The 12,060-nt window shown below is 46.3% G+C and overlaps 1 protein-coding gene across 1 annotated transcript in view; it reads left to right on the top strand.

Moving 5' to 3' along the window:
• The window catches only part of lrp2b (low density lipoprotein receptor-related protein 2b), a 184,999-nt gene that overhangs the window by 80,009 nt on the left and 92,930 nt on the right, over positions 1 to 12,060 (top strand). The window contains exons 34-41 of the mRNA XM_039740545.1: positions 1,457 to 1,634; positions 4,713 to 4,757; positions 4,891 to 4,947; positions 4,990 to 5,119; positions 8,161 to 8,400; positions 8,920 to 9,108; positions 9,719 to 10,639; positions 11,165 to 11,330. Of these exons, the coding sequence (XP_039596479.1) occupies positions 1,457 to 1,634; positions 4,713 to 4,757; positions 4,891 to 4,947; positions 4,990 to 5,119; positions 8,161 to 8,400; positions 8,920 to 9,108; positions 9,719 to 10,639; positions 11,165 to 11,330 (1,926 nt within the window). The remainder of the gene's footprint in view (positions 1 to 1,456; positions 1,635 to 4,712; positions 4,758 to 4,890; positions 4,948 to 4,989; positions 5,120 to 8,160; positions 8,401 to 8,919; positions 9,109 to 9,718; positions 10,640 to 11,164; positions 11,331 to 12,060) is intronic.

Here is a 12,060-nt window from a genome sequence, read left to right as displayed (position 1 = left end):
ATAAAAGAACGAATCTTACGAGTTTTTTAGGATGTTATCCACCAACTCGGATAGAAAATGGCCGCCATTGTCGTTGGACCAATTAAAAGAAACAACTGAATCGTACGAGAATTTTAGGATGTTATCCGCTAACTCAATAGAAAATGGCCGCCATTGTCATTGGACCGATTAAAAGAAACGAACAAATCGTACAAGTTTTTTAGGATGTTATCCACCAACTCGGATAGAAAATGCCGACTGTTGTCAATCTTTAAACCTGTCAGCAATTGGTGACCACTGAGACCACACGCCTGGCAACCGGGAAGCCCTGTCTTGACGATGGCACCTGTAACTATACAATGGTTTAAAATGTTTCTAAGTTTCTAAATTTCTAAGAGAAGGCCAGAAAAATTCTTGAAAAATACAAAACCATATCTTTGACGTCACTCTCTAAACTCATGCAAATCTGAGAAGTCCGAGGACGACACCCACGTGTCCTGTTGGTGACGCCATATAATTTTACGTCTCTTCAGACGGTGGTGCCATTTCCTGGGGCACCTCTTCCACGCTTTCCAAAGGTGTATCCATAGTAGTAGAAGTAGCAACTGGCTCTTTATTGCGAGGCTGCAAAAACATTGTGATCGTCAGCTGCTGCCGCTGCTTCTTTCTCCGGTCAAAGAGCAGCTTGTAGGCGGTCATAACGTCGTCGACCTTGTTGCAAAATTGGACCGATCGAACGGCGTTTAGGCTCAGCACCAGCCTTGGAAGAAGCAGCACGTTTGTGAACCATTGCAGGGGGTGAAAATTGAAGCGAAGTTCAATGCAAAGAAACCACAAAAAAAATCACACACAGTACAGTGTAAAGTAAACCGCTCGGCGAGAAAGCTTGAAGCGAAATGGCCGCGACAGAGAGACAAGGGGAGGTGCTGTGGGATCTGGGCATCAGTCAAAGCACCAATCACGGGCCCGATTAGAAAGCGGGAAGCTGTGATTTGTCGTCTCCCTCCCATGTACCAATCACAGCCCGTGTTACAATGCACTTAGTCACCGAACTTGTTTTGTTGTTCTTAGACTAGGAAATACTACTATTATATTTAAAAACCCGCAAAGTCGTGAATCCGCGAAAAGTGAACCGCGAAGTAGCGAGGGATTACTGTACTCCCACCAGCTGCCGGACCTCACTTTGCCACATATGTTCGGTAGTACGAGTGTGTTGTGCCACGTTAGCCAGTATGGATGCCATGAGAAGTCAAGGATTTCATCTGGCCTGAAGAAGGGGCCTGAGGTGCCCCTAAACCTTGCAGATTGTAATCTTTTTCGTCAGCCAATGAAAGGCTGACCTCTCACTACATTTGTTCAGCTGGCATTCACCCTCTTTGCCCATTTCTGGGTGTGTTTCACATCCTTTCCACCTCTGATTGATTATTCTTGATATTCGTGGAGATTCATACCTACATGTGGCTCTTTCTCCCCACAGGAAACTCTACTGGACTGACCAGGGCACAGAAAGTGGAGTGCCACCAAAGGTTGGCAGTGCTGACATGGATGGCAGCAACCTGAGGAACCTCTTCACCGATAACCTGATGCGGGTGGAATTTATCTGTGTGGACATCTCGGAGCGACGCCTGTACTGGGGGGTTGCCAGCACTGGAGTGGTATGTGGCGTCCTCTTCTGCTTTCCAAATCAGAATGGTTTAGTTGGCAGCGTTGGCAGGAGCCTCCAGGGTTGAGTAGATCAACAAGAGTGAGGCCAAGAGCTGAGTTTTTTTTATAGTGAGCCCGGATCATGTAAAGTGCAGCAGTGGGCATTCAACTAAAGCGGAAAGAGTCGGGGGGCCACTTTAGACCCCGTGATTTCATAATTCCTCTTCACGCACACGTTAAACGATTGATTCGGGCATCTTTCAAGAGTTAATAACGACCGGAATTGAGGTAGCGGCTCATAGAGAGTCCTCCATTCTAAGGGCTTCTCTCACATCGAAACGGGATTACTTAACTCGCTACTTCTGGAAAAAAAAGTCACCTCAGCAGTAAGGACGTGACTGTACTGTCACAAATGTAGGGACGGCATTGTTTTAAAGAGGAGGAGCAGAAAATGAGACGAGTCAAAGATACACAGAGAGACAAGCCAAAAATAACACAAAACCTGAAAATCGCGATCTGAAAATGTTGCCAAAAAGTTACTGGACTGATTAAAAGGAACGAACGAATCAACTCAATAGAAAATGGCCGCTGTTGTCATTGAACCAACTAAAAGAAAAGAACGAATCGTACGAGTTTTTTAGGATGTTCTCCGTTAACTCAATAGAAAATGGCCGCCATTGTCGTTGGACCGATTAAAAGAAACAACTGAATCGTACGAGATTTTTAGGATGTTATCCACCAACTCAATAGAAAATGGCCACCATTGTCACTGAACCGATTTAAAGAAACAACTGAATCGTACAAGATTTTTAGGATGTTATCCACCAACTCAATAGAAAATGACCACCGTTGTCACTGGACCGATTTAAAGAAACAACTGAATCGTACGAGATTTTTAGGATGTTATCCGCTAACTCAATAGAAAATGGCCGCCATTGTCGTTGGACCAACTAAAAGAAAAGAACGAATTGTACGAGATTTTTAGGATGTTATCCGCTAACTCAATAGAAAATGGCCGCCGTTGTCATTGAACCAACTAAAAAAAAAAAAACGAATCATACGAGTTTTTTAGGATGTTATCCACCAACTCAATAGAGAATGACCACCGTTGTCATTGGACCGATTGAAAGAAACGAATGAATCGTACAAGTTTTTTAGGATGTTATCCACCAACTCGGATAGAAAATGCCGACTGTTGTCAATCTTTAAACCTGTCAGCAATTGGTGACCACTGAGACCACACCGCCTGGCAACCGGGAAGCCCTGTCTTGACGATGGCACCTGTAACTATACAATGGTATAAAATGTTTCTAAGTTTCTAAATTTCTAAGAGAAGGCCAGAAAAATTCTTGAAAAATACTCTCTAAACTCGTGCAAATCTGAGAAGTCCGAGGACGACACCCACGTGTCCTGTTGGTGACGCCATATAATTTAAAAGAATGCACGACAATGCAGCTGTCTATGGAGACGCCTCTCCAGACGGCAGTTAAAAACGGAGCTGACAACAAGATGGCCGGTCCCCGAGTTCTTAGTCACTCAACAGGAAGGGGCGGATCCAGGGGGACGGGTGAAGGAAGTGGCTTTCTGTCACCTGTAGATAGTAAACAGAGACTCTGACGTCACATTCCGACTTTTATCAAACTGCGCCCCCCAACTTCTTGCTGGTACTGCAACTCGCTCACGGGTCGTGTTAATTTCTGAGGACACGTCAAATGAACGCGTGACAGCCATGACGTGTGTTCTGTGTGTGAAGTATAAACCGGCCCTTAGAAAACAAACAAGTCAAACTGACTGATGAAGGTCGAAAACTTTACTTCTGTGACCACACGTGTGTGTGTGGGGAACCCAAAGAAAATGTGGTCCAAGGTTCCGATAACTGACTATTAACTCAGCCACATAATGTATGACTTAGAGTGGCTGCGGCTCGATGACAACGCTGACAAGTTGAATGAGGTGGATGTGATCGATGAAAGACGCCTTGTTGAGTTACAGCAGGCCCTTCCTTAATTATCCGTCATTCCAGAGGATCACTAAATGGTGAATTCCCAGACGTGTCTTTGCTCACTCTAGAGAGGCTCTCTGAATCCTCACCCAGACTTGCCGATGTCGCCTCAGGGACAGATACGGGTGAGAGGGGCAGGGTTAACTTAGGCTTAACAACAGAAAACGTGTTTAGGGATCAGAGGATGAGCCGTCCAGTCAAAGAGCCACGCTGAACGATCATGAACACAGTGGCCCAGAACGAAAGACCAAAAACCATCGTGGAAAAACCACACCGAAAGCCAGAGGGCCAAGAAATCAGTCAAGCTTGAGATCCACCATCTCAGTGAGAGATCACACGGTGACCTTTAATCCCGTCTCTTAAGGAAGTCACACGGTTCATATAAAATGGCAGCGCCCCTAAAAACGATCAAATCAGAACACAGAATGAAGAGACAACGTGCAATCTCCGTGTCACATCACATGACTTTGAGAAAGTTTTCACTGTACGTAAATAAAATCGTAAGCCGTTTGGGCATCAGTTGGTTTGTAATGCCAATCAAGCGAAACACAGCAAGACCGATTTTCATCAAATTTGCATTAGCACATTTGAGGTTGAGGCCCAAACACTAGCACAGAGGCAGGGACTGCAATTCCCATCAGGCAGTGGGAATGTCCTGGGGCTGATGGGTAGAAACGCTTTCTGCAGCAGCAGCAGCCAAAGCTCAGTCTCATCAACGGTCTGAGGAACGCACGGCGTTGACTTCTCAAATTAATTTGGATGACAGTTTCATTGTCTCGCCTAAGAGTAGGCCTTTTTGTCTTCATCATGGGTTGTTCTTCCCCGTTTTATTTATACTCCGTGTAAAAGAAACACAAATATACGAGGAGAAGGTTTGGGGATCCTCCCCGTATTTCTGAAGAGCAGTGGTCTTGCCACTGAGTGGTCCATAGAGACTGAGTCAAAGTGTGACTGCTGGGTAAAGGCAGGTGACATCTTTATAGCTGGTGGTGAGGAAGAGGAGGGTCCAACTGGGAATCGGCAGAAATGAGGTCATGTGTGAAACCTGGTTGGGCTTCAGGGGGCTTTCCCGTGAGGTGGGAGGAAGCCATTAGTGCACTTCATCAGCCCCTGCCCCTGTGGGTCACCTTTAGTTGAGCCCCTTGACTGCCTCCCACGTGAACGTGTGTGACGCCAGGAAACGGCAAGAATTTTTGGCAAATTTGTACATCAGATAAAAAGTGTGTAGCCGGAAGGTGACATTTGAAGCGTGACTTAATCCAGAGATGCTCTCTTGGCAGATCGAAACTGGAAACGTGGACGGGTCGGGCCGGAGGACCGTGGTGAGCGATCTGTCTCATCCTTGGGGCCTGGCGGTCCATCAGAAGTACCTCTACTACACGGACGTGGACTACGAGGTGATCGAGCGAGTGGACAAAGGGTCAGGGGCTGGCCTGGTGGTGATGAGGAGCAACGTGCCCAACGTCAGAGGCCTGCGAGTCTACTACCGAGACAGTGAGTAGGAGGACGGCCGCAGCGGGGCTGTGTGTGGTGGGCACTCTTACATCTGAGTCCACCTGAAGGCTGCCATGATGAAGAGCGAATAGAAAGGTCTACTGGGACAGCAGCAATGGGTGGTACCCGCTTCATTTGTGTCACCTCTCTGTCTCAAGAAGTAGAGCCACGTAATTGGAAGTTTGTTTCTATTACAGCCACACATAAAATGAAATGAAAAGACATTCGATGTCTCACAACTCGAGAGGGCGAGACCTCCTTTGGTGTATTTAAGGCCATTTATGATGGAAAAGACAGAGCTTGACTCAAATAAAAACGGGCGTAAAGAGTTCATATCATCACAGAGGGACTCGGACATCAGACAGGCTCGGGCAGATTTGTGGACGGTGAAATTTAAAGTTAGTAAAAGTAAAGAATTACACATAGGAAGTAAAAATGTGAGGTCTGAATACACAATGGGGGTCTGGAAATCGAGAGTCCACCTTAAGTGAAGAATTTAGGAGTCGTAGTGGACTCTAAGCTATCGACTGCCAGACAAGCCATTAAGAAGGCTCAGAGACTGTCAGGTTATATAGCGCCTTACGGTGTGGAGTCCAAGTCACAGGAGGTTCTGCTCAGGCTTTATAACACACTGGTGAGGCCTCATCTGGAGTCCGGGGGGTAGTTTGGGTCTCCAAAAAGACACAGCAGCACTAGAGGTGGTCCAGAGAAGAGCAACTAGGGTGACTACGGGGGGCTACAGGGGATGAGTTATGAGGGAAGATTAAAAGAGCTGAGCCTTCACAGATGATGAAGAGGAGACCTGACTGAAGTGTTTATGAAGTGAAGGAGTGCAGTGGATCAGACGGTGACTTTAAAATGAGGTCATCAAGAACACAGAGACACCGTTGGAAACTTGTGAAGAGGAAATTTCACACAAAGATCAGAAAGTTTTTCTTTACATAAAGAATGATAGACACTTGGAATAAGCGACCAAGTAGTGTGGTGGACAGGAGGACTTTAGGGACTTTTAAAACTCGACTTGATGTCATTTTGGAAGAATTACGTGGAGAGGACTGGCGAGCTCTGTTGCGCTGAATGGCCTGATCGCGTCCCGAGTGTTCTGATGTTCTAATTTGTGCCCAGAATTACTGTATGTTAATGTGGTGGTCTCCCAAACATGTGGCCCGGTGAGGCCGGAGCTAAATTGTTCACATGTTGGATTTTGGCTTGGGTACATTTTGGACAATTTGAAACGACATAAATGTGCTTGATAAACACAACTAGCTGGAATCTACCTGACTTTCAGTCTGCATGTGACAACATGCTGGCCAGGCCACCCGACCCCCAACAATTTCTTCCAGCTCATCCTGGAGAATTCCCAGATAGTCCCAAGTCCAGTCAAGAGAGGGGAAATTCCTTCAGTGTGTCCTGGGCCTTTAAATGTTATGAGGTTTGAAACTTTAAGAAGGAGACTCCGACCTTAATGACTCCAAAAAGGCCTGGGGCCTACACTTAAAGGGAGAGGGAAACAGTTTGAAAACCCCGGCCCGAGGACATTTAACCAGCCTGTGAACTGAATGGATTTGTGTTATGCATTAAAGTGTGTTTATGTGTTAGGTAGATAGATAGAATGTGAAAGGTGCTATATAATGAATAGATTGATAGATTTGAAAGGCAGTGTATAATATATAGATACTGTATGAAAGGCACTACATAGATAGATAGAGTGAAAGGCACTATATAATAGATAGATAGATAGATAGATAGATAGATGGATAGATGAACAAACAAATGAATGAACAAACTTTGTTTCTCCCTAGGAAGAAATTTGGCTTGTTTATTGTTTTGAAAATGTATTGCTTTTGTTATTTTTGTATTACTTTCATATGTTTAGATTATTTCATTGGTTTTGTTTATTCTTCGTTAAATAGCCAGAGGGTGGCATTGCCTATTCAGGTACCACTTACAGTGCACATGGGACATAAAAGAAGAAAACATTACACATACCAACTAATTCAAACATAAACATAACAGTAACAAAAATGATATTAACAATGTGACAAATCCATTTTGATTAAAGCCAAGTGTCTGTGCATCGGTGTGTCTCCATCATAACAACCAGACAAACACACAGATGGTGCATCAGAAACATTTGCAGTAATATAATGCATTGTATTTGTCATTCCAACAGATGGTGCATCACACATATTTATAGTAATATAATGCATTGCATTTGTCATTCCAACAGATGGCGCATCACAAATATTTATAGTAATATAATGCATTGTATTTGTCATTCCAACAGATGGTGCATCACACATATTTATAGTAATATAATGCATTGCATTTATCATTCCAACAGATGGCGCATCACAAATATTTATAGTAATATAATGCATTGCATTTGTCATTCCAACAGATGGTGCATCACGCATATTTGTAGTAATGCACTTTTTTGCTCTAAATGTTTGTGATGTGCCATCTGCTGGAGTGACAAACGCAAAGCCTACATGCATTACAAAATACCTCCAGTGCACTGCCTGGGTTAACACCGAGGTCTCCTTTGATCACTTTGATTTCAGCCCATCTTAGATGGGTAGCACAGCTAGTAGTTTAAATAAAAGTCCAGACACGTCCCACTGGGCGAGGATCCCACAGCAGACCCTGGACACGCTGGAGGGATTAAATCGCATGGCTGGCTTTGCAGTGCCTGGGAACTCTAAAGGAGGCGCTGGAGAGTCTGCAGTGGGGACAAGGTGGTCTGCTATGTGCTTTCAGTTGATGAGATGAGACAAAGATGACGAACGTAACCCAAAGCCATGGAAAAATAACCCGGCTAAAACATAACAAGTGCCACCTCAAGGTAGCTGGAGATGCCTGTTGGTTTCTCTCTGGCACACAATTATATGTTTTCAAGCCTGGGCTTCATTGTGCACTCCAGTTATCGGATTCGGTGGGCATGGGGGTTGGCTGGTTATTATTGGGGTCCTTGGAGCAGGAGCAGGGATTATGGGATGTGTGTAACTTGAATTGTGCTCTGCTCCTTTTCCCTCATGCAGAATCGGCTGGAGAAACGAATGGCTGCAGCAACAACAATGGAGGCTGCCAACAGTTATGTCTCGCCAAGGATGGAGGTCAACGGTCGTGTGGCTGCACCACAGGATTTGTGCCCACACCAGATGGACTGAGCTGTGTGGAGTACGAGTCCTTTGCTGTGGTGTCCACTTACAAGACAATCCGAGGCTTTCACATCAACAGCTCGGACCATTCAGAGGCAATGGTGCCCATTTCTGGACAGAGTAGGCATTTCTAACAATCCTTTGTTTGTCCTTTGGTGCTCAAGCCAGGGGTTTATGGTAATCCTCCTCCTTGTGGCGCTTTGGCTTTATTTTGTGACATTTTTTAGTTTATTTGCCAGCTTTCCTTATTTAGGGGCCTGCTAGTCCAGAGATCTTTGGTCTGATTAGTGAGGGTCCTGACCTGCTTTGAAAAGCTTTTGTAGCTTTTGCACTCAGCAAGTTTCCTGTAAATCATTTCTCTCCCCACTAATCACAAGCCATAGCTTCCATTTCTATGACTTTTCATCAAAACTGATTGCTTTAGTGGGTGACTGAACCATGCTGGTATCCCTTTGGCATAGGGCGTGTATGAAATTCTTTCCTAATGTGAGCCCATCTGAAAAGATGGCACCCTGGGAGCTTCATCTTGGGTCAAAGTCAGGGTGTAGCTGGACAGCCTGGAGGTGCTCCCTTCTTGCAGGTGTGAAGGAGAGGAGACAAGCGCCCTCGATAATCTGCTCTCTCTCTGTCTCTTACCAGATCGCTATGCCATCAAACTAGACGTCCACGTCCCCAGTGGGTTTGTCTACTGGGCTGACAATTACGCAAACTCAAACTTCCACAGCGGCATCTGGAGGGTCAAGACGGACGGCTCCTGGTACACCCCGATTGTCACAAGTGGTGTGGGAGATAAAGGCATACAGGGACTGGCGGTCGACTGGGTGGCAGGTGAGTGAGGGTTGGGAGATGAGTGGGGCTCCCTGAGCTCGTTATGGGTGGGCCTGTTCTCACCGCCTGAGCTTAACACACACAGACCCCCCGTCCATGTAAGCGGGGCTTATGAGTGATGGCTGCTCAGCCCTTCCCTCCTCAGGACTCCACTTTGTGAATTTCCCCTTGGGGTTAATAAAGTATCTATCTATCTATCTATCTATCTATCTATCTATCTATCTATCTATCTATCTATCTATCTATCTATCTATTATATAGTGCCTTTTACTCTATCAATCTATTTATCTTTCTATCTGTTATATAGTGCCTTTCATATCTATCTATCTATCTATCTATCTATCTATCTATCTATCTATCTATCTATCTATCTATCTATCTATCTATCTGTTATATAGTGCCTTTCACATCTATCTATCTATCTATCTATCTATCTATCTATCTATCTATCTATTTATCTATCTATCATCTTATCCTGTCAACTACACTATCTATCTATCTATCTATCATTGTGACTTGCTGGCCATGACTCTTGCTCTGGTACCGCACTGATGTGATTTTGAGCTGGTGGTGGTCCCAGGTGACCCCGTTTGTCTCCTTTGTCCCACAGGTAACGTTTATTTCACCAACGCCTACTCGAGCCAAACATACGTTGAGATCCTTCGCTTGAACACGACCTACCGGCTGGTGCTCCTAAAGAGTAGCGTGGACAGACCCCAGGACATCGCTGTCAGCCCCCGACTGAGGTTCCTCTTCTGGACGGATGGAGGCCAGACCCCCAAGATCGAGCGGGCTTTGTTGGATGGGACCAACAGGACTGTGCTCGCTTCCAGCAGCATCTCGACCCCTACCGGGCTGGCGGTGGACTACACGAATGACTTCCTGTACTGGACTGATGATTCGCTGGACATGATCTCCTCCATGCGTTACGACGGAACTCAGCGGCAAATCATCCGCTACGGGTCACGCTACCCCACGCCGGCTGGCGTTTCCATTTTTGGTAACAACATGATCTGGGTGGACCGCAACCTCAAGAAGATATTTCAAGCCAGCAAACAGGCCGGCAACACAGACTCTCCAGACGTGATCCGGGACAACCTGAGTGATCTGCGGGACGTGGTGGTGTTTGACCCTCATGTGCAGCCCATTTCGGCCAATCTGGTCGGGTTTAACCCCTGCCTGGAGGACAACGGCCGCTGCCAGCAGTTCTGCTTTGCTATTCCAGGACAGGAAGCTGCCAAGTGTGGTTGTGCCCACGGCTCCATCTTGAGTAATGGTGTCTCCTGTGGATCCTCTCTGGACGAGTACCTGATCTACGCCACAGACTACTCTGTGAACAGCGCCCGCTTGGACCCCGATGACCACAGCCTGCCCTTCACTGCTGCCATGACGGGATATGGCACCGTTGCATTGGACTTCGATTTTGATGACAAAAAAGTTTATTTCACGCAGAGTTCTGGGGTGGGACGCAGTCGGATAAGCTACATCAGCACCACGGCATCAAGCAGTCCTCCAATCACAGTGGCATCAGGTAAGGGAACGGTGGGGCGGAGCTGAGTTAGGGGGTCACAATGAAAAAGTAACACGAGGGTTGTGAGTGACAATGGCAGCAAATCTCAGCTTAAATTGGGCTGACCTGCTTCAGCTTGAGGGTTGGCAGTTACTGCGAAAATAGAGTTAGGGGTTAAAGGGCTAAGGCAGATAAGCTGAGCGAGTGCAGGAAAAACAGCAGCACAGTGAGCAAGAAGTGCGACTGGCCGGTGGAAAACAGCTGGACCCTCCTTCATAGAGTTTGAATGACTTGTCCATGTCCACCTTCAAACATTAGAAGTTCTGGGACTTTATAGCCATTAGGGTTTGAAAGAGATACTGTCCCGGTAAGCCACTGGACATGCCAAGAGCGAAAGCAGAGCCAAAGTGGTCAACACATGAGACGCTTGACATCCCAACCCAGTTTAGACTTATTAAAGAAAGCCAACCGAAGCCAAACTTTGAGATCTCCCGTCTCTGTCCGTGTGTCCGTCTCACTGCTGTCTCTGCTTCTTTATCTTTAAAGACCTGGGGGACCCAGCAGGAATCGCTTACGACTGGATCCACAGACGCCTCTACGTCAGCGACTACAACAACCAGAGCATCCTGTCCATGTCACTGGAGGGCAAGAATCGCACTTACATTGCCCACGTGCCCAGTCCAAGGGCCATCATCGTGGACCCCTGCAAAGGGTGAGGTGTCCAATGACCTGAGTGTGTGTGATGAAGGGAGAGGCATGATATAATAGATGGACTAATAGATACATGTGAAAGGCACTATATGATAGATAGATAGATAGATAGATAGATAGATAGATAGATAGATAGGAAAGGCACTATATAATAGATAGATAGATCTGTGGTGGGCTGGCACCCTGCCCAGGATTTGTTTCCTACCTTGCACCCTGTGTTGGCTGGGATTGACTCCAGCAGACCCCCATGACCCTGTAATTAGGATATGGCGGGTTGGATGATAGATAGATGGATAGATAAATAGGAAAGGCACTATATAATAAATATATGTGAAAGTCATTTTATGATAGATGTGTAAGGCACTATATGATTGATAGATGGATGGATGAATGGATGGATAAAAGGCACTATATGATAGATATATATGAAAGTCATTTTATGATAGATAGATGTTGCCAGAGATGGCTGAGGTGGTGACCCGGCTGGGACGCCCAGGAGGACCGGAGGAGGGCTTGTACCTTCCCCAGAACGTGGGGGTGACTACCCTGGTTGCTTTGGGGACCACAGGTACAGAGCTTTGAAATCAACCCTGTAGGGGCCTGTGGTCACTACCAATGGGCGCCCAGGTGCCTTTGGAGCCCTGGGGGGAAGAAGACTGGGGACACCCGAAACACCTGGAGCCCATCCGGGCATATATAAAAGGGGCCGCCTCCCTCCATATGATGGCTGG

Source organism: Polypterus senegalus, chromosome 17 (assembly GCF_016835505.1).
Source record: "Polypterus senegalus isolate Bchr_013 chromosome 17, ASM1683550v1, whole genome shotgun sequence".
In the NCBI taxonomy this organism is placed as follows: domain Eukaryota; kingdom Metazoa; phylum Chordata; class Cladistia; order Polypteriformes; family Polypteridae; genus Polypterus; species Polypterus senegalus.
Note: the sequence above shows the minus strand (reverse complement) of the source record. Positions and strands in the feature narration are given on the sequence as shown.